Below are 23512 nucleotides of genomic sequence, written 5' to 3'. Positions count from 1 at the left end.
GCTCTAATTCATCCTTCCTTCTCCTATTGTGTCATCTTTGTACATCCTTCAATCTTATCTCAAGTTGTTCTTAAGGGGGGATATTAGGATATTCTGACACATAGGAAATAATTAAGTATAACTTGGTCTAGTGTATAGTTAGGTAAAATGTGTTTCTTTAGTATGTACTTTTTGTAACTTACAATCTGATGGTCACGATATGTTCTAGACATGAAGTGATCTGATGATCTGAATGATGGGAAAACTTGTTAATGCTATGCAAGCTCCCTCATTAGTAATTTAAAATGTGTTTAGGATCGTCTCAAATTAACCAAAATGTGAGGATATATGTGTCAAGTGTTGAGTGTCTTTTATGAGAAATTTATGAGGTTAATTAGCTGTTTAAAACACATATACAACAAGTAAATTGCAGAGAAGTAAAACACAACAAACTCATAACACAAAGTTGATAAATGAGTTCACCCCTCCTGGGCTACATCTCCTTGGACCTGATTCAATGAATAAGCCCTCTTTAGATTAATGTTCAATTCTATGATTACATGCACCTGCAGTGCTCCAATGGCTTTGCAACCTGCTCCATTGGATTTAGAATACCCAAAAACCCAAAAAATGGCTCTCCAAGCTCTGAAATTGGACTTTAGCTGATATAGGATTGACCTCCTCTCCTGGTGACCCTAGGCTTCCTTAAAATTCAAAGTAGAAAAATCACGTACAAAAGTGCCTCTCCGCCTCTGCAACCTGTTCCATTGTGTTCATAGCATCCAAATCATCTAAGAATAACTCTTTCTGAGCCAAAATTAGTCGAAAAATGCCAAAGTTATGGCCTCTTCAGTTTTCCGTAGGAAAACTCCACCAAAACTGGAGAAACTCCAGTTAACCCCGCCAAATTTGGAGTAATTCCAGATTTTTCGGACCCGCCAAAACTACCACCAAGTTAATCCCACTTAATTAATGGATAAACACGATTTAATTAGCACTAATCCCGCTTAGCGCGTTAATGGAGAGGTTAGCACTTAATGTTGGCTCTTGGTTTCGGTGTTGGTCACATGCTGCTGGTTACTCGACGGTTAGGCTACCCTGACAATTATGTAACTTCTAGCGGTTAAGGTTATTGTGTTCACATGCTAAGGTTAAGGTTAGCGCCCACCTCCCAAACCGTCAGCTCTTAAACTTTAAATACAAACCAAAACGTTTATGGTTAAGTCATGTGGTGTGGCATAGCATTAGAGCATGGGGCTTGTGTGGGCGAGGTCACGAGTTCGATTCTGCCGACTTGCAAATAATTTTACCCGACCTTTGAGAGGGCACATGGTGGTCTCCGGTCTTGCCACATGTCAGCCTCTCATTGGTCCACGCAATTTGATGTCGACACTTGTCATATCCCAATTGAGCCACATGTGGGAATATTATAGGAATATTCCAAGGAATATTCCCTGGAATATTATTTTTGTTCACTGGGTTGTATGGATGCCTAGTCAGCATCCCAGTGAGCCTGTACCCAAAATTTGTTTGTTTGATAAAACGAACAACATGCTCTATCTTTCTCATACGAACTCCGTTTTGAGTGAAAAGAGTTGCGTTGGGATCATATCACTAAGATAGACATGATTGTTTAGGTTTTGAACAATTCCAAGCACTTCGATTTTTGAGCAAATTTTTGCCCCTAATCTAGATTTCAATCACTCCTTCCCACTGACCGGTTTTTGGACCCACAAAAGATGGTTATTTGATGAGAGTTGAATACTCGTATCCTTCCCAAGTTATATCAATTGATTCTACTTGGAAAAATCTCTATGACAACCACTTGGGTTCACTGGCATGCCTTGCCTTGCAAATGGCTTAGCACTTCAACTAATGTTCTCCTTTTACTGCTGACCCAATCCAACACTTGATGGCTGCTTGCTGATTAAACACCCCGCTGTACCAAAGCGATCCCTCGGTGCTTGGAAAGCTGACTGAGCGTCTTCCCACTGAGAATCATGTTCCTCCTTTGCAACACATGCATTCGATGTAAGCTTCTCCTAGGAAACCACTTTTCCAAGTTAAACTCATCTGAGTGAACTACAACAATGAGTCCCAATATCAATAATAATAAGAAAAGAAATGACCATTATTTTACCTCCACAGTTCCAATTCCACATCTGGAAGAATGCATTCGCCATCTCTTTCGCTTCTTGGCGTCAACACATTAGATGGTCTACAATGGTTGGAATTTTTTTTGACATTTTTGTCCACTTTCACTTCTTGATTCCATCATCCTCCAGTATTAACATGCTACTCATGTCATGATTTGAGAATGAAGGCTAATCATGAGCCTCTTTCTCAAGTGTGGACCTTCCAAAATCTTGCGACATCTTGTCACAAGAAACACCATTAACCTTGAAAAACACTAATGCAAGAATATAACTTGACGACCTCTTCCTTTTGCTTCTTCAAAGCAACAAATGTCACATCATGTGAACATCACCATGTACTCTTAAATCTTAGTGTATAGACCATCGACTAAACACAAGTTGACAAAACATGCTTCTTCAAACAACTGACTTTCATGTCAAGCAAAAACATATACAACAACTTGACAAATAATTCCACATTCTCATGAAACAATTCGTCACATCTCCCTTTCATCTTTGGACACAAAATCAGCTCTTCCAAGTCGATATAACATACATGTAACAATCAATCGACCACACAAGCCAACACTCATGCATGTGCAAATGATCAACATTCTCAAGTTGACAACATACATGTTAATAAAGCAATCAACCAACACAAGTCAATCACTCATGCATGTTCAAGCACAATGAAACTATAAAAAATTCCACTGTTCACACACACAAACTCTCATGCATGTATAACAATTCTAAACTCTCTCACAAGTACAATCACAAGTATAAGAATCCCATTGGTATGTACGAGTACTTAAATAGCTGAAATGACCAAATTTGCTGCAATAAAGTGAGTCAACATACTCCACTTTCAAACACCTTCCTGGCGTAAACATGCAAGTTCAAGAATACAACATGCATGCAAATTTGTAGTTGCAAATTGCCATCTTTGTTGCATCTAAGTGAGTCAATATAACTCTACTTTTCCAACATCTTTATTCATGCAACATGCAACATACTTTCAGGAGAAAAGAAATGCATCCAAATAACAAGGAAATGCATCAATAAGGTAAGATTTGCATCAATTATCAAAAGAAATGCAAGGTCTTAATTGGTTAAGAAATCTAACCATCTCTTTCTAAACCATTTCAATGGTGCTTCTTTCAGTTGCACTTCATCATGTGTATCATCTCGAACCACATCAATTATGGAATCCTCTTTTCCATTATTTCCAAAATCTATCTCCACCGTCTTTAAATGTTGTGGATGACTTGTTGGATGCAAAATCCAATAGTGGCCTACAATATGACCTTGCTTATGGCAATGAGTGAAAAATAATTGCATCTTCTTTTCAACATGGTTTCCATTATCCAATGGACCTTTGACTTTCTGTCTATTTTGTTTTGAAAGTTCCCTGTGTATGGCTATCCTCTTCCAACACCTCAAAACAATATGGTTATTTAAACCACAAAAGGAACATGTAAATTTTCTCCAAATCTTATGTGAAGATTTACCATGTTTATCATAATCAAAAGAAAATTGATTAAAGGAAGATTTATACCTTGCACGTTCACCTTTGTCGCCTTCTTGAGGAGGTTAATTTGATGAGGTAGTGGCTCTCTTTGGAATACCAACAATGGTTTCAATGACCTTAGAGCTTTCAACATCCTCTTGTTTTCCATTTACACTAGTTGCATGCTTATGATCATCTTCTTACAAAGTGGGTATAAAGTTTTTTCATTCCTCATGAACACAAACTTCACAAGCTTGAGGTAATGAACATGTAATGAAAGTACTTCTTGGAAAACCTTCATGTGCCTCCTTGGCTTTGGAGAATTTTGCATCATGTTGTCCATAACCAAGACCTAAATACCTAGGCCTTTCCTCAACAACAATTGGCTCAACTATGCCTTGTGCATGTTTTCCTAACCCTTTACCTTCATAGCCCATCTTCATCAATAATTTGGACCCTATTCCTCTAATGTGTCTTTCAAAAGCACCAAAACATTCATTTTGAGAGGAAATTGAAGATAAACTTGAATTGCATACCTCATTTTCATGCACATACTTGGCTAGGGTTTCCCCTGCATCATGGAGTTAAATCTCCATCTCATGCATCTTTTCAAGAAGCTCTTGCTTCTCCTCCTTCATGGCCATCAACTCCTCTTGAAGTATAGTGTTCTCCTTCCTATATTCATTCATCTCTTGCACCATATCTCTCATGATGATAAGCTCTTGCAACATCTCTAAATCAAAGAGTCTTGCTAAGGAAGATGGATTAGAAACATCACTTGTTGAAGCTGCCATCACACTTGTAATGCATCAAAAAGCTTCACAAAGCTTCAAAAAGTTTCTCAACAAAGAAGCATCTCCCTTCTTCAGCTTACACACATAAACTTGCACACAGTTAAATTCTCCTTGCACAAATACAAAACCAATAGCTAATTTTCTAGCTAACCTTGGCAAACCATCTCAGGGTTAAAATGAGCTAACAGTGCTATGATACCAGCTTGATCTGAACATTGGGAAAACTTGTTAATGCTATGCAAGCTCCCTCATCAGTAATTTAAAATGTGTTTAGGATCGTCTCAAATTAACCAAAATGTGAGGATTTACGTGTCAAGTGTTGAGTGTCTTTTATGAGAAATTTATGAGGTTAATTAGTTGTTTAAAACACATAAACGACAAGTAAATTGCAGAGAAGTAAAACTCAACAAATTCATAACACAAAGTTGATAAAGGAGTTCACCCCTCCTAGGCTACATCTCCTTGGACTTGCTTCAATGGCTAGGCCCTCTTTGGATTAATGGTCAATTCTTTGATTACGTTCACCTACAATGCTCTAATGGCTTTGCAACCTACTCCATTGGATTCAAAAGACCTAAAAACCCAAAAAATGGCTCTCCAAGCTTTGCAATTAGACTTCAGCTGATCTAGGCTTGACCTCCTCTCCTGGTGGCCCTAGGCTCCCTTAAACTTCAACATAGAAAATTCACGTACAAAAGTGCTTCTATACTTCTACAACCTGTTCCATTGTGTTCAAAGCATCCAAATCATCTAGGAATGACGCTCTCTGAGCCAAAACTGGTCGAAAAATGCCAAAGTTATGGCCTCTTCAGTTTTCTGTAGGAAAACTCCACCAAAACTGGAGAAACTCCAGTTAACCCCGCTAAATTTGGAGTAATTCTAGATTTGTCGGACCTACTAAAACTACCGCCAAGTTAATCCCACTTAATTAATGGTTAAACACAATTTAATTAGCACTAATCCCACTTAGCGCGTTAATGGCGTGGATAGCACTTAATGCTGACTCTTGGTCTCAGTGTTGGTCACATGTTGGCAGTTAGGCTACCCTGACATTACATAATTGCTAGCAGTTAAGGTTACTGCGTTCACATGCTGAGGTTAAGGTTAGCGCCCATCTCCCAAACCTCTGGCACTTAAACTTTAAGTACAAACCAAAACATTTATGGTTAAGTCATGTGGTGTGGCATAACGATGGAGCGTGGGGCTTGTGCGGGCGAGGTCATGAGTTTGATTTTGCCAACATGTAAATAATTTACCTGACCTTTGAGAGGGCACGTGGCAGCCTCCAGGCTTGCCACGTGTCAGACTTTCATTGGTCCACATAAATGCCTTTGACCAATCCGATGCCGACACTTGTCACATCCCAATTGAGCCACCTGTGGGAATATTACGGGAATATTCCAATGAATATTATTTTTCCTGACTGGGCTGTACAGATGCCTAGTTAGCATCCTAATCAGCGTCTACCCAAAATTTGTCTATTTGATAAAATGGACAACAGGCTTTATCTTTCTCATACAAACTCTGTTTTGAGTGAAACGAGTTGTGTTGGGATTGTATTGCCGAGACGCATGTGATCGTTCAAGTTTTGAGTGATTCCGAGAACTTTGATTTTTGAGCAAATTTTCGCCCCTAATCTAGATTTTGATCATTCGACGGTTCATTCTCTCCTCAGTATTACTGACACTTGATCCATGGCTTAACACCCGATTGGTCCATGATATCTATTTAAAGAGCATGGAAGGTCATTTGTTAGGTGACTGTTCATGAGAGAAGCTTATGCAATTTTTCTTTCTTTTACAGTAATAAATTACCTGAAGTGGCCGCGTTGGCTCAGACCGTGGACTCTTTCCCTCTTTGAGGGTTTTAACCACGTCAAGAATACTGGTGTATTGATCTGTGATCTGTTTGTGAGCAGTGTCCTTTGGTGTTCTATCTGAGGAACTTACCCTGTAAATTCCTACACTAGACAACAAAGACATTTCATAAATAACTCTTCCATACTATAAAAATAAATAACTTTAATAACATGTCTGCCAAAACAATAAATATTATAAATTAGTATAAGTAATGTTTATAGAAAATGAAAATTTTCATTTATTTTAAATAAGTGCAAGTGCATGTTTGTGTAAATAAAATACTCATTTATATATATATATATATATATATATATATGAGTGACTGATTGATTGATCGTCGTTAAACCTTAAATTTTTATGAATTTTTGGTCATTATAGTATTCCCTATTGAAATGTATGCAACATATGTTATGGAAAACCAATAACATTGGGGTTTGCTAAGAAATAATAAAGTTTTGGGGTTTAAAATTTATGGAAGGTATTAGTGGCAATTAGACGAAGAAAATGTTGTATTCTATATTCATGTGGCATGGAGTTTATTGCTATTCATAAATTAAAAAATAATTGTTATTTTTTTTAAAGATTAATGTTTTTAGTTGCACATTACTTTTGATGTGTAAGAGATTGGTTGAATTGTCTAATTTAGAGATATGTTGAATTAAATAATAAAAATAAACAATATACATAACATTACCGTAAATTGTAATGAAGTAATTAAATCACTAAAATCTAAACTGATGAGATTATTTTTAAATTTTATAAAAATTAAATCACTAAAACTATATATATATAATATCAAATGCATAACATGATAATAAAAATTAATAATTAATAAATAAACATAATCATCAATTAATTGTCATCCATTATAATATAATTGAAACAATAAGTATATCATTGTCATAGTGTGAGACGTTTAATAAATCTTTTAATTACAACTCCACCTATCCTAAATTTATTTTCAATGTACGTAAACATAGACGCTCCAAGGTACATGGACATAGACACAAGCGGAATGGACATACAAGTTTTGTGACACAATGGCGGGCCTAAGTAATCCGACAAGAATGAATTAGAGGTTTTATTGTTAGACAAAATAATTTTGGATTTTATTTTGAAAATAAATAGAATTTGATAGCAAAATTAGTTGTTAAGGGTTGATTTTCCTAAAATTAATGTTTTTTTTGAATAATTGTATTTTAATTAAAAACTAATAAACAAGGTTAAATTATTGAATTTCGCTCATTCGAAGTTCTAACCCTAGATGCCAAAATATCAATATAGGATTGAAATATATAAAACATGCTTCTGACAATCTCATTATAACCTTGAAATATGTAAAACATACATTAAACAATATTTCTGAAGTGACGTGTGAAATCAATATGAAATTCCAACTGTGCCAACAGTCGCCCAACATTTGTCTTTGAGTGTTCCTTAACGTGTTGGATTGGTTAATTTCATAGGACCCCCAGCTGGATTGGTTGGTCACATGGCATATTATAGGAAATTTCGATGCAACCACTTGTTTTCAAACATAGGTAATTACAATCATTTAGTTGTAAAGCAAAGCTATGGTCATATTGTCTCAGACTATTTTTAAACCAAGATCGCTCCTATCAAGATATGCCCAATTATCTAATTATATATAGTATGAATTGACTTCATACTTATCTCATGCTATGACTTTCAAATAAGTGGGGCTCTTAATTAATGGATTGGGTATCAACATTACAAGGTTGGAGTTAGTAGTACAAGCTCTGACAGGTACATGTATGACAACAAAGGAATCTAAGTTTACAACGATGACGAAAATCATGATTGCCTAATAAGACCCAATCCCTTTGCACCAATCAGAAGGTGAATAAATAAAATTCAAAAATTAAAAATAAATCATTTATATTTGTTTTCTAACGTCGACCTTTACATATTGGTCGTTTATTTTTTAGTCAACGCTCGATTAATTCAGGTTCCACGCATTACCGAATGCATTATACCTTGTTGTGGCAGGGATAATAATCTCCCAACAAGGGGTGCTCTGGAGTGAGACTTGTCCCCAAACCTTGATTTAATGACAACCTTAATGAAAATTTATCGTGACATGCATGTGACTTGGCACCCTGGATGTTCACATAGGTTTCTAGTGTAAACATACATGTTGGTGGATGAAGAAGGAAAGTACCATGCCACACATTGCACAAGTGGATTTTATTACCAAGGGTGGTGGTTGGGAAAGCTCTTTGCCACATGATAGTTCTTGTCAACTCCTTAGTTCTCCCTAGTCGCAGTTCATGGGAAATAGTCATAATGGGGTCCGGTCTCCTCCCCTCATGCATGATAGTATTCGGTGTAATATTAGACAAATTTCGAGTGGGGCTCTTGTATCTCTTATATTTTGATATGAGACTTCCATATCCATCGCATTATGTTTTTGATTCGATGTTTCAAGCCAATAAGTGTGGCTCATCATCAGGACACTCTGATGAGAAATCCGAACAACTTTCATTAGATAAATAGGTGGGAGATGCAGAGTGAGAAATTCCAAAGGTTCAAAATGAACAAAAAATCAATAAACATTAGAGGAAAAAAAAAGAATCAATTAAATGTAATAAAACAACAAACTAGAATTAAACATACTAAATAGGAATATAATATTAATTAATATAAATAACAAAATTATAATAATAATGATAAATAATTATAATATTATTAAAACAAAATAACTAAACCATAATAACTAACTTCAAAAGTATAATAATATTAAAGTAATTAAAATCTAACTTAGATATACAATATTAATTAATATCAATAACATAATTATAACAAGAGCTACATAGTAGCTAGTATCTGCCGCTTAGTTTAGATATAGCTTTAACTAAACTAAAAAATAATAAAGATAAAAAAATTCATCACAGAAATAAAACAACTAATACTAGCAATTGCACTAGATGTTGCAAAAGAAACGTCGTAAGGCAATAGCGTAGGAAAGAGTAGCATTAAATTGTTACTCTTCCATGATGACAGTGAAAGTGTCACTAGATGTTGGCAAAGAGAGTAAGTAGAATTTTGGCAAAGAATGTAAGTAGAATTTTAGATCTTAGTTAGAGAGATAGGTCTTAAGAATGGAAGTAGAATAATTAAATATTAAATTGTTACTCTTCCACGATGACAGTGAAAGTGTCACTAGATGTTGGCAAAGAGAGCAAGTAGAATTTTGGCAAAGAGTGTAAGTAGAATTTTGGATCTTAGTTAAAGAGGTAGGTCTCAAAAATTGCATCATTGGATGTTTGATATTTTGAAAAGTAAAAATCATTTACTATATATAGTGATTGTGGTACATTTTTCTGAGTTTCATTATAAATGTCAATCAATCAAGAGATAGTTTCAACTTGATCTTCTTATAATATATCCAAAATCATTTGATGCAAGTCACTATGATCCTATCCATAGAGTGATCAAAATCATAATGATACAAATTTTCGCTCGAGTTTGAATTGGGGGAACAATGTAAATGGATCTAAATGAAACCCAAGAGAGTTATATCAATTGCAAGAAATCTTGAATCCCAAATAAAGTTGGCATATTCAAATAGGGTGTGGATAAATTCAACCATTCAAGTAGGAAAATACTTCAAACACAAGTGTTACCAGAGAAAATACATATAGATGTTTAACCAAAAGACCAAATTAGCATCTTCTGTTCAATAATTCCTAAGGATAGAGATCTTTGCTATCTCTTCAATGCATTCTTTGGCAACTACCCTAAATAACCAAAAATAGAGAGCCTCATACTGTGGATACTGATGTCATGTCAATGATGTTTTTTAGACTGCCCTCTTTAAGATCCAAAATTCTACTTACACCCTTTGGCAACATTTGGTGATAGTTTCACTGCCATCATGGAAGAGCAATAGTTTAATGCTACTCATTCCTACGCTATGTTTCCTTTGCAACATCTGGTACAATTAACCAAATATAAAATAAGATGAGTTGAGTTATTAACGAGGAAGGTATTAGTTATTCTTCTTATAAAGTGCAATTTCTTCATATTTTATTATGTTTATATGCATCAAATAAGATTAGCCACTAATACATAAAGCAAGAATGCTACTAAGAGCATTTAAGTGAGGATTTTTACATTAAAATTATTATCAAGTTTCATTTACAATAATATGTTTTGAATTTGGAAGATATGCTAATTGGTTTTGAATCAAATTTCTATGGTTTCAAGATTGGAGATTTAAATATTGCTTTTGTTATGTAGTGGTGTAAAATTTATTTTTTAAAATTGAATTATTTATTTTTAAAATTTATTTTAATTTTTGTATTTTTATGAAAATGTTTGTTTTATAGTAGTGTAAAATTTATTCTTTAAAATTGAATTATTTATTTTTTAAATTTATTTTATTTTTTGTATTTTTATGAAAAAGTTTTTGTTTAGGAGTTATCTTATTAAAATGAATTATCAATAATAATTTTGTTAGTTAGATTCCGTGTATCTTTTTTAATTAATATATGTGTGTGTGGGAGGCTTATTAAAAAGAAAATTACCATTTGTCCATAAATTTACAAAGCCTTTACCATCTATTTATAGAGTCTATGAGATTGTTCCAACTAATCTATATGGAATAACAAAACAAATATAGTAATTTGGTACAATTAACCAAATATAAAATAAGATGAGTTGAGTTATTAATGAGGAATGTATCAATTAATCAAGAGATAGTTTCAACTTGATCTTCTTATAATCTATCCAAAATCATTTGATGCAAGTCACTATGATCCTATCCATAGAGTGATCAAAATCATAATGATACAAATTTTTGCTCGAGTTTGAATTGGGAAACAATGTTAATGGATCTGAATGAAACCCAAGAGAGTTATATCAATTGCAAGAAATCTTGAATCCCAAATAAAGTTGGCATATTCAAATAGGGTGTGGATAAATTCCAACCATTCAAGTAGGAAAATACTTCAAACACAAGTGTTACCAGGGAAAATACATATGGATGTTTAACCAAAAGACCAAATTAGCATCTTCTGGTCAATAATTACTAAGGATAGAGATCTTTGCTATCTCTTCAATGCATTCTTTGGAAACTACCCTAAATAACCAAAAATAGAGAGCCTCATACTGTGGATACTGATGCCATGTCAATGATGTTTTTTAGACTGCCCTCTTTAACTAAGATCCAAAATTCTACTTACACCCTTTGGCAACATCTGGTGACAATTTCACTGTCATCATGGAAGAGCAATAGTTTAATGCTACTCATTCCTACACTATGTTTCCTTTGCAACATCTGGTACAATTAACCAAATATAAAATAAGATGAGTTGAGTTATTAACAAGGAAGGATTAGTTATTCTTCTTATAAAGTGCAATTTCTTCATATTTTATTCTGTTTATATGCATCAAATAAGATTAGCCACTAATACTTGAACATTCACAATTTCATATATGAAGTGAACTGGGGTTTAGAGCTCTGCAACCCTACGGATGCCTGTGTACCTGCCGCCATTTCTGAACCCTACTACCTGCTCGTTCCTGACAGAGCTCGTTAAGCCGCCAGTCCTTTACTGAAGGCTTTCCATGGCAACGCCTGCAGGAGGGGCGGGCTCTGCCCCCCCTCCTTCGAATGCCTCTACCGCCGGTGAGAAAACGCACAGTACGCCGCTGACTCCTCCTGACACAAATCGTGAAACAGAGCAAGAAGGACAGAAGTCCAGCGATAAGGAGATCCCTGCAGATCAGACTGCAGCCACAGATCCAGAAATTGAAAAGCGCCAAAACGCCTCTTCGTCACAGCCAAAGGCGACCTCGACTACATGCATTCCCAAGTCGACAGAGCACATCAGGATAGAACTGCCCAGTCACCGAATCAATGGAGAAATACAGTACATGCAGGACCATGCACTGATAGGAAAATTTTTGGGCTTCTGGCTGACAGAAAGAGCCCTGAATGGCTGGATCGAATCAAAGTGGAAACCAAAGGGACAAGTTACACTGAAACTGGGTCCAAAAGGCTTCTTCACGACCATATTTAACTACCTGGAGGACAAAACCAAGGTATTTGAGGGAGGCCCATACTTCTTCAACTCATCAGGACTGTACCTCACAGAATGGAAGCCACGATTTAACCCTGATAAAGAAGATTTCAGCTGGGCTCCAGTATGGATCAGAATGTACGGGCTCCCGGTGGAATATTGGAAGGAAGAAACGCTTGCAGACATTGGAAATAGACTGGGAACCTTCATCAAAGTTGCTGAGGAAACAAAGAAGCGCAAATATACTTCCTATGCACGGATCTGTGTCAAGATGCACCTTGCCAAGACTCTGGCAGACACGGTAAGTCTCTTTCACGAAGATTTCGAATGGGATCAAACTCTTGATTATGAACACATCCCTTTTTGTTGCCGTAAGTGCCATGCTCATGGGCACCTATTCAGGGACTGCCCTCTTAATCAGCAATCCAAAGCCTTTACCTCAGAAACTCAGACTGACTCAGAAGGCTTCACCATAATCCCCAACCGCCGCCGGCATCCCAAGAAAAATCAGGCAGCCCCTGAAATCTCTACTAGATTAGACTCTCGGAACAAGTTTTCGCCTCTTGCCAACCAAGAATCTCCTAGTGGGGAGCCTTTGGACTCTGACTCTCAGCCTTCTTCATCCCTTAATCCCCAAACTCACAAGCCATCAGTTAAACCCAACTCTGTTCATTCTCCCCTCTCACCTTCTGAAGATGCTCCAAAGGCGGTTACCGATCCCAGTGATCCATCCGCTGGCAAAGGGAAATCAAAAATAGATCCTAAGCAACTGGCCTCCGACATGGATATGGATGCAGCATTAGCGCTAAGCTTACAGAACACCATAGAGGAAGATGAACAAAATACCCCTAGCAACATGGAACAAGATCCGGAGAACATTATCCTCGAAGGAATCGACATCTTAAAACTTGAAACAGCCTGCAAGCAAAAGGAATACAATACTATTCCTCCCTGGCAAATAGATTGGCTGGAAGGAGTCCTAGCCAAGGTACAACATAACAAACATCTAGGCGTACAGGGAGGAAGTCCATGGGATATAAAAAAAAATCTCAAAGAAACCAAGAAGAGGGGGCGCAAAACTGACTTGCAGAGGACCATTGCAGTGGGGGAATTGCTTATGGAATCAGGGAGATTCCCTAAGCTGACCAAGTACTACAAACCTACATCCCATTTACAATGAAGCTTATCTCCTGGAACGTGAGAGGACTCAACAGTCCCTCAAAAATTAGGATGATCAAGAACTTGATACAACAAGAAAAACCTTCTATAGTTTTTCTTCAAGAAACCAAAAGTAGCACAATTGCCATGGACAAAGCAAGAAACAAGATCTGGGCTGGTAGCAGCTCAATGTCGGTAGATGCTTCAGGGGCTTCGGGTGGATTAGCCATTTTGTGGAATCCACAGATCCTCAATCTTTACGATTTCCACGCCACCCATTTCCTCATTCAAGCTTCCTTTCATCTCATTGGAACAAACATACACGGGCACCTTTCCAATGTTTACTTTCCACAAAGCATTCAGCAGAAATTAGACCTGTTAAACACGATCTCCAGTTTAAATGAGCACAGACAGTTCCCGCTCTGGATTAGTGGAGGCGATTTCAACATCATTCAGGCACTGGAGGAGAAGACAGGGGGAAGAACAAGATTAGAAAATGATAGCAAAGGACTCAGAGATTTTATACAGGACAACCACTTAATGGACATTCCAACCACCAATGGGATTTTCACATGGACCAACAAGCGCAGTGGTGCCAATCATATTGCCTCTCGGCTTGACAGGTTCCTCCTCTCAGACAATGCAATCCATCTAGGAGGAGACTTCAATGCATCAATTTTGCCACACGGAGGTTCGGACCACTGGCCCATCGTGCTTCAATGATCTCGGCCCGGCACAAGATGAAATAGGCCCTTCCGCTTTGAAGCATTTTGGCTCACAAACGCTAAGTTCAGGCAGATAGTAGAAGAGGCATGGAAGTCCTACAGGCCACCAGAAGGAGCCAAAATGTTTCAATTCCAGCAAAAGTTGAAAAACCTAAAGCAAGTACTCAAGAATTGGAACAAAACTCAATTTGGCAACATTCAGGAGGATCGACAAAGGTTGGAAAAGCAAATGGAAGCACTTCAGCAAGTTATCATCAAAGAAGGCCGCACGGAGGAACAGTCCCAACAAGAGCAAATCCTCTGGCATCGATTAGAAGAACGGAGAAAGCAAGAAGAAATACTCTGGCGACAGAAATCACGAATCAGCTGGCTAAAAGAGGGCGAAAAGAATACAAATTTTTTTCATAGAACAGCTCTTCAACGGCGCATGTATAACAACATCACATTCATCAACAACCAACAAGGAGAGCGAGTCGAAGCCCACGAAGACATGGAAAAGGAATTAACTCATTACTTTCAAGACATCCTTAAAGAGCCAGAAGGAAACAGGGACGCAGAAATCAGAGCCATCACACAGCATATTCCCAGAATAATAACTGATGAGCACAACAACAAATTACTTCAGCCCACATCCCTAAAAGAAATTGAAGAAGCGATGAACCAGCTCAAGGACGGAAAAGCCCCGGGGCCAGACGGTTTTACTGCCAATTTCTACCATGAATTCTGGGAGTTAATCAAAGAAGAGGTCTGGGAGCTGGTGGAAGAATCAAGAAGCATGCATTGGATTCTTCCAGCCCTCAATACTACCTTCATCGCACTAGTTCCCAAATGTGCTGAACCGAGCAAGCCCGAAAGCTATAGACCCATTGCTTTATGCAATGTCATATACAAGCTTATCTCTAAGGTCATCGCAAATCGGCTCAAACCACTTCTACCCTTACTCATTTCATCGGAACAAACAGGATATGTTGAAGGGAGGCAGATCATGGATGGCATCGTCTTATCAAATGAGGTGATTCATTCACTCAAGATACTAAAAAAGCCAGGTATGCTTCTAAAACTAGATTTATCTAAAGCATTTGACAAGCTCAGTTGGAACTATATACAAAAAGTGCTCATAGCTTTTGGCTTCAGTCATACTTGGACAAGATGGGTCACCAATTTGATCTCCTCTCCAAGCTTTTCTGTTCTGTTAAATGGTTCTCCTTCTCATCCTTTTCGTCCTTCCAGAGGCATAAGACAAGGGGACCCATTGTTGCCTTTCCTCTTTGTTCTTATGGCAGAAGGGCTAGGTAGATTGCTAAAGGCAGCCGTCTCCACTCAAATGCTCAAAGGCATCTCTGTTCATGGCCTTCCCCCCCAATCCCACCAACAATTTGTTGACGACACCATGCTCTTTGGCCACCCATCCTCGCAAGAAGCCTCTGTCTTCAAATCCCTGCTCTCTATATTTTCCAAAGCTTCAGGTACCTCCATCAATGCGTCGAAATCTCAGCTCTATTTCTTTAATACCCCCCTCTCCACTCAAAGGAACATAGCCTGAATTTTGCAGTTCACTATTTCCAAGCTTCCGTCGACCTACTTAGGGGCCCCCCTGGCTGCTGCAGCTATCAAACACTCCTCCTGGCAGACTCTTTTAGATAAGCTTGAATCCAAACTCTCCCTTTGGACCTTCCGAGCTCTCAATATTGCCAGCAGGCTCGTCCTGATCAAATCGGTCCTTCAAGCCATGCCATTGTACCTCTTTTCACTGTTGGCCGCACCTAAATGGGTTCTTAAATCTATCCGCAATCTCCAGCGTAACTTCCTCTGGGGATCTTCTGGCCTGAACAGAAAATGGGCGCTCGTAAATTGGCAAGATGTCTGCAAACCCAAAGCTGATGGAGGCCTGGGACTTCGAGACCCTTTACAGAGCAACAATAATATGGGAGCTCGAATGTGGTGGAATTGGATCACTAAGCCTAACGCACCATGGGCCAAACTATGGCAAGCCAAATATGCACCAGGCAGTCAATGGAATGATTTAATCAGAATCAACTCCACTACTCAAGGATCACCTATATGGAACGTAGCCAAACCTCACATCAAATTCATTCAAGAGCATAGTTTCTGGGAAATACATTCCGGTACTACAGCAAGATTTTGGGAGGACTGGTGGCAGCAGCTCCCCAAGCTTGCCACAGTATTTCACAAGCCTCTCTGGCAAGAGCAGATGCAGCAAGCACACCTCACTCAAGTCAATCAATTTTGGCAACATTCTGCAAGCACCGACTACAGACACTGGAAGAAGGCCAGTCTCTGGCAAAATGATTGGCAAGGAGAAACATATGAGGACATAGAGCAAGAATTATCATTCAGGAAAATTCGATACTCCACTCTACAGGATCGCTAGATGGGGCCATAAGCATAAAGGTACATTTACCACTAAAGAAGCCCACCAGCTTAGATACACTGGAAAGCAGCTCAACAAGGACCAAATCTGGGAAAAGATTTGGCAACCAGGAATTTGGCCCAAAATCTCCACTTTCTTATGGCTGCTCAGCAAAAGAAGAATACTCACTTGGGACAACCTGGTAAAGCGCAGATTCGTGGGGCCATCAAGATGCCCGAATTGCAATATTCACTCTGAGACAATCGGACATCTCATGGAAACCTGCCCGCTAGCTGAGCAAATATGGAGGAAAGTTGAGAGCTGTAACATGAGATCAGAAGCCAGAACAGAAGACATAGCCGAGAACTTAAGGAATTGGGTTACTTCCCCCTTCAAGAGTCAGCTTCTCAACTCTCTGTGGAGACTCTTACCAGGATTCATATACTGGACTCTTTGGAAAGAAAGAAACCACAGAATTTTCAACAACTCTTCCCGGCCCATTGAAGCCTTATGGTTAATCCTCAACAAACAGCTGCAAGAAACTCTGGCCCTCAAATCCTGGACAGATGCGGATATGCCAGACTCCCCATTGGAATGCCGGATCCTGAAGGCTTGGAACATAAACCTCTCAGCGATACAGAAAGAAGGCACCCGATCCTCTAACAGCAGCGCCTCTCCTTCCAGCTGGTCCCCTCCAGCTTATGCCACCTATAAGTTAAACTTCGATGGGGCAGCCAAAGGTAATCCGGGGCTCGCGGGTTATGGAGGACTCTTTCGAAATCACACAGGGGAAATAATGCAGATTTTCTATGGCTCGTTGGGTAAAGATACTAATAATGTAGCTGAATTAGAAGGCTTATGGAGGGGCTTATGCCTTGCAGAACAGAATAACTACTTCCCTTTGGAAGTAGAAGGAGACTCCTTAATCCTTATCAGTGCTGCCCAAAGAATCCAGGCAGGTACACCCGCGGTCAAGGTCGCCACAAGCTGGAGACTATTAAGCAGGCTGGAATCTATGGAGGAAAAGCTACAAACTCCCCAAAGTTTAACGTTCAAGCACGTACGAAGAACAGCGAACAAGGTGGCTGATAGATTAGCCAACCAAGGTGCTTCCCAGTGTATTCTTTACTTTGCAGGTCCACTGGATACCTCAGAAGATGATAAGCTCAACAATGACTGCATCTCTCTGGCGAAGAAGGATTTCATCATCCCGGATGTGGGTGCACAGGGGATATGGTAATGGCACGCGCCATCACGTGGGCAGGTGGCATGCCTACGGTGTCCGATGGTACCACGAGCAACAGGGTATTAACCCGCTTGAATGCAGACGACCGACGGCATTAATGCCTGTCTACTCGGCTCGAGGGAGAAATATGGTTTTCGATGCAGAGAAAAGTTTAAAACAGAGCAAGCTGGATCGGCAGAAGAATATGTGCGCACATTGCAGTGAGACCCTGCTCCGCTCAGACGGAAATGGGAGTGAGAATCTGAGGGGTATTCCGCCGGTTTATGAGCCTGGTAAGCACACCACTTGCAACGGTGTGGAGCTGGTGTTGGTTCTTACAGCTGTAGGAGCTCAGAGTGCTTGTGTTGGTTTCCAGAGAGGAAGGAGTGTTGTAATGCCGAGGGAAAGGCCGCGAATGGGTAGCCGAAGAGGGGGAATTAGAGGCAGGGCCCTCCCGCAGCAGAACGATTATAATTCACCCTCTTCCTCCATTGAGGTAACGTCGCTGCCTCAGAGATTTCAGGGCAGCAATGAGGAGGAGGGAGGGCATAATGGCAGAAGCCCAAATTCTGAAGAAGTGCAGATGGAGCTCTCAATGCTCAGGTATTGGCTCCCCTGCCCTCAAGTTAATTCCACTTTGGTTGTTTCTATAATGATAGAGCCTGGCGTCACTCAGAACATGGAGGCCGAGCCTCGGCCGGATGGGCAGCGCTCCAGCAGAGAAGAATCTCCAATTGCGTGCCTTCCGGTTGGAGCTGGAACGGGTTGGTTGGCACCTGGACGTGAACATGGGCCGGATCTTGAGCGCCCAGCAACCAATTTCGACTCGGACGCTGGCCCTTCTACGCATGCTGGTTATTCACTTGCTGGTCTGAGCAGGCCAGCCCAAGAGGGAAGCCCAGACGCGGTCATCCAACTTTCTGACTCCGAGGACACGCTCCATTTCGGGTGCCGAATTGAAGAGGCGCCCCAGACTATTGAAGATGATTGAACTCGCCCCGGTAATCTCTGCTATTTTTGTTGGGATTTCGTTGTATAACTCGGCTAAGTGGCGGCATTATCTCTGTCAATGTGTCGGCTGTAATGTTCAGGTGTCAATTGTAATTGTTCAGGTGTCGATTGTCTTTGTCCAGCTGTATGTTTGTCTTTGTCCGGGTCAGTCCAAGGCCCTGGTGTCTGTTCAGTTAATACATGTTATGTAATTGTGTCGGCAATGGTCAAGCAACAACTCCAATTTTGAACTTTTCAATTTTGGAACTGATAGCAGGGCAAGGCAAGGGCTGACAGGCAAAATTTCTTAGCCTTGCCCAATGTACTCTATTTTGTATCTTTGTTTTGTACGATAATAGAATTAGTCATATTCAGAAAAAAAAAAGATTAGCCACTAATACATAAAGCAAGAATGCTATTAAGAGCATTTGAGTGAGGATTTTTACATTAAAATTACTATCAAGTTTCATTTACAATAATATGTTTTTGAATTCATTGAATTTGGAAGATATGCTAATTGGTTTTGAATAGAATTTCTATGGTTTCAAAGATTGGAGATTTAAATATTGCTTTTGTTTTGTAGTGGTGTAAAATTTATTTTATTTTTGTATTTTTACGAAAAAGTTTGTTTTATATTGGTGTAAAATTTATTCTTTAAAATTGAATTATTTATTTTTAAAATTTATTTAAATTTTTGTATTTTTATGATTTGTTTGTTTGTTTAGAAGTTATCTTATTAAAATGAATGATCAATAATAATCTTTATTGTAATAATTTTTTTAGTTAGATGTGTGTATAGACCAAATTAGCATCTTCTGGTCAATAATTAAGGATAGAGATCTTCGCTATCTCTTCAATGCATTTTTTGGCAACTACCCTAAATAACCAAAAATAGAGAGCTACTAAGGATAGATATCTTCGCTATCTCTTCAATGCATTTTCTGGCAACTACCCTAAATAACCAAAAATAGAGAGCTACTAAGGATAGAGATCTTCGCTATCTCTTCAATGCATTTTTTGGCAACTACCCTAAATAACCAAAAATAGAGAGCTTCATACTATGGATACTGATGTCATGCCAATGATGTTTTTGAGACTGCCCTCTTTAACTAAGATCCAAAATTCTACTTACACCCTTTGGCAACGTCTGGCGACAGTTTCACTGCCATCATGGAAGAGCAATAGTTTAATGCTACTCATTCCTACGTTGTTTCCTTTGCAACATCTGGTACAATTAACCAAATATAAAATAAGATGAGTTGAGTTATTAATGAGGAAGGTATTAGTTATTCTTCTTATAAAGTGCAATTTCTTCATATTGTATTATGTTTATATGCATCAAATAAGATTAGCCACTAATACATAAATAAAGAATGATTTTTACATTAAAATTACTACCAAGTTTCATTTACAATAATATGTTTTGAATTCATTGAATTGAGAAGATATGCTAATTGGTTTTGAATCGAATTTCTATGGTTTCAAAGATTGGAGATTTAAATATTGCTTTTGTTTTGTAGTGGTGTAAAATTTATTTTTTAAAATTGAATTATTTATTTTTTAAATTTATTTTAATTTTTTAATTTTTATGATTTTTTTTGTTTTGTTTAGAAGTTATCTTATTAAAATGAATTATCAATAATAATTTTTATTGTAATAATTTTGTTAGTTAGATGTGTGTATCTTTTTAAATTAATTTAAATATATATGTGTGTGGGGTAGTTTGAGGCTTATTAAAAAGAAAATTACCATCTGTCCATAAATTTACGAAGTCTTTACCATCTATTTATAAAGTCTACGAGATTGTTCCAACTAATCTATATGGAATAACAAAACAAATATAATAATCTGGTACAATTAACCAAATATAAAACAAAATGAGTTGAGTTATTAACGAGGAAGGTATCAATCAATCAAGAGATAGTTTCAACTTGATCTTCTTATAATATATCCAAAATCATTTGATGCAAGTCACTATGATCCTATCCATAGAGTGATCAAAATCATAATGATACAAATTTTTGCTCGAGTTTGAATTGGGGGAACAATGTAAATGGATCTGAATGAAACCCAAGAGAGTTATATCAATTGCAAGAAATCTTGAATCCCAAATAAAGTTGGCATATTCAAATAGGGTGTGGATAAATTCAACCATTCAAGTAAGAAAACACTTCAAACACAAACGTTACCAGGGAAAATGCATATGGATGTTTAACCAAAAGACCAAAATAGCATCTTCTGGTCAATAATTACTAAGGATAGAGATCTTCACTATCTCTTCAATGCATTCTTTGGAAACTATCCTAAATAACCAAAAATAGAGAGCCTCATACTGTGGATACTGATGTTATGTTAATGATGTTTTTGAGACTGCCCTCTTTAACTAAGATCCAAAATTCTACTTACACCCTTTGGCAACATCTGGTGATAGTTTCACTACCATCATGGAAGAGCAATAGTTTAATGCTACTCATTCCTACCCTATGTTTCCTTTGCAACATCTGGTACAATTAACCAAATATAAAATAAGACGAGTTGAGTTATTAACGAGGAAGGTATTAGTTATTCTTCTTTTTTTCCAAAGGAAAAAACGAAACTTTTTATTAAGTTTGTAAAAAGTTTACATTGCATATGCCGTGGCATCACCGCTCCTACTGAGTTCTGTCAAAACTGAATTACAAAATTTTTCTGCCTTTTTTCTGTAGACAGTTCCATTCAGGTGCTGTCGCTATCTCTGATATGCGCTGTCCAGTGGTTCTTTTGTGCCGATACACATAACAGTAACTATGTATTGTTCATGAAGAAAACCAACATAAACCGGGTCTCCTCAGATTTGAGGAAAACAACCCGTCGCTGTTCATGAAATGTTAAGTAGGCCGCACTATCATAACTGTAGTGATTTTTAGGATTTATATATAGTACAAAATTTTGTTGAAAGTAAGCAAAAACAAAAATTCCTGCCAAAAATATCAGAAAGGATGGTGATAAGGTGGCTGATTCGATCTTCTGATTTGGCCTTGATCGACTTCTTCTATTTGCCAACTGCCCAAATCCTGTTGAAGACCATCTTTAGAGAGCTGATCTGCCATGGCATTTCTTTCCCTGAAAATGTGACATATGGAAAAACTGTTAAACATTGATTTCAGTCTTTGAAATTCCCCCAGAATTTGTTTTAAGACCTGATTTCTGCATGTGCATTGACCATTTACCCATCTGATCACGTTTTGGGAATCCCCAAAGATTTGAATAGTGAGGGTGTGCCTTTGGATGAGCCAGCATAAAAGGAGTTTTAGGGCATTCAATTCTGCATAATTATTGGAGCCTGTTCCTAGCCCCACAGAAGCTTTTAGAGAGTGAGATGGGTTTATATGGATGACAAGTCCTGCTCCTGCTATGTTATTTTGAGATGCACCATCGAAGAAAGCCCAAGGGACTCCTTCTGAGATCTGAACTTCAGGGACAATTCTTTGGGAAGAGGTTTCCTTAGGTTCTGGAAGGCTTGAGAAGATGGCAGCTCCCTGAATGGCAGTGAGAGCTACAGGAGTATCTTTGTCTTGAAAGATGCTCATGTTTCTAGCTATCCAAATCCCCCAACTGATGATTAGGGGAAGGTTGCGCAGGTTTCCGTCCGCATGCTCATTCCACCACTTCTGCCAAGCTTCTTGAATATTGTTGCCTTCCCAGACGAGCTGTTTGTTCAATCTCACACCATACCTTTAGTGATTCTGGGCATTTAAGAAAAAGGTGGTTAACGGATTCTACTTCTGCTTTGCATAAGGTGCATCTCCCAGGCCCGTACATGAATCTGGTCTGCAGAATATCCCAAGTTGGGATTTTGCCCCTTAAAATGCACCAGAAAAGGATTTTAGATTTTGGAGGGCTCTTGAGTTTCCACAGCTGTTTCGACCACCACTCCGGATCTCCCCATCCTTTCCTTGTCATAAGGAAGTTATATCCGTTCTTTGGGGCATAATCCCCAGATTCTGCATGAGCCCAGATTAGCTCGTCTTGCCTGTCGCTCAGCCTTACATTGGACCTGAGGAGTTCCTGAGTGAAAACATTCCAATCATTCCACCATCTTTGCTCCAGTTCCAACTCTTCTCCATTCTTCCATGCTTGCCCCCAGATGGTTGAGAAACCTGGTTTCTCCACTTGACTGAGGAAGCGGAGATCTTTCCCTTCCAACTGCTGAACCAGGTCGGGGGAGAGGGCATAGTTTCCATTGCAGCCAACCCAGGGGTCCTTCCCGATCTTTACCTTTTCACCATTCCCGATCTTCCAAGCTAATCCTTGCTCAATCACCTTAAAAGACTCCAAAGTGGCTTTCCAAATAGCAGAAACATTCTTTTGGGTCTTATTTGGGCTCCTGATCCAATCTTCCAGGGGAGTTGGATCTATGTATTTTCTTTTTACCGTTCTTGTCCAGAGATTTTCCATCTTTATGAGGCGCCAACCTGATTTGGCAGCTAAAGAAAGTCTGAAATTTGGAAGGCTTTTAATCCCCCAGCCACCCCAATCCTTTGGCCTCGCCACTTTCTCCCATGCAACCCAAGGGAGAACCGAGGATTCTTTGGTCCCTGCCCACAAAAATCTGCTGCATATTCTCCTAATTTTCTCCAGGACTCCTTTTGGGACCCATGTTAGAGCTGCCCAGTAAACTGGGATGGCTAGAAGCATGGATTTTATTAAGGTCAATCTCCCTACTCTGGATAGCCATTTGAA

General features: G+C 38.6%; 3 protein-coding genes across 3 annotated transcripts; all 3 read left to right on the top strand.

The window, feature by feature from the left end:
* Positions 1 to 13626: 13626 nt before the first annotated feature.
* On the top strand, positions 13627 to 14202 carry LOC149221852 (uncharacterized). The gene has a single exon (XM_089387501.1). It carries the CDS (start codon positions 13627 to 13629, stop codon positions 14200 to 14202), a length of 576 nt encoding a protein of 191 aa, XP_089243627.1.
* Positions 14203 to 14325: 123 nt separating this feature from the next.
* Positions 14326 to 16596, top strand: LOC149221851 (uncharacterized). The gene is made up of 2 exons (XM_089387500.1): positions 14326 to 15250; positions 15791 to 16596. Exons 1-2 carry the CDS (start codon positions 14326 to 14328, stop codon positions 16594 to 16596), a joined length of 1731 nt encoding a protein of 576 aa, XP_089243626.1.
* A 307-nt stretch (positions 16597 to 16903) lies between these two features.
* LOC149221850 (uncharacterized) lies at positions 16904 to 17815 on the top strand. Its single transcript, XM_089387499.1, has one exon. The coding sequence runs from the start codon at positions 16904 to 16906 to the stop codon at positions 17813 to 17815; it is 912 nt and encodes a 303-aa protein (XP_089243625.1).
* Positions 17816 to 23512: the final 5697 nt, after the last annotated feature.

This window comes from Pinus tabuliformis, chromosome Q, assembly GCF_031772625.1.
Source record: "Pinus tabuliformis cultivar Carrire ecotype Pingquan chromosome Q, CPIR1, whole genome shotgun sequence".
Classification (NCBI taxonomy): domain Eukaryota; kingdom Viridiplantae; phylum Streptophyta; class Pinopsida; order Pinales; family Pinaceae; genus Pinus; species Pinus tabuliformis.
The sequence above is the reverse complement of the archived record's forward strand: the minus strand, read 5'-3'. Positions and strand labels throughout refer to the sequence as shown.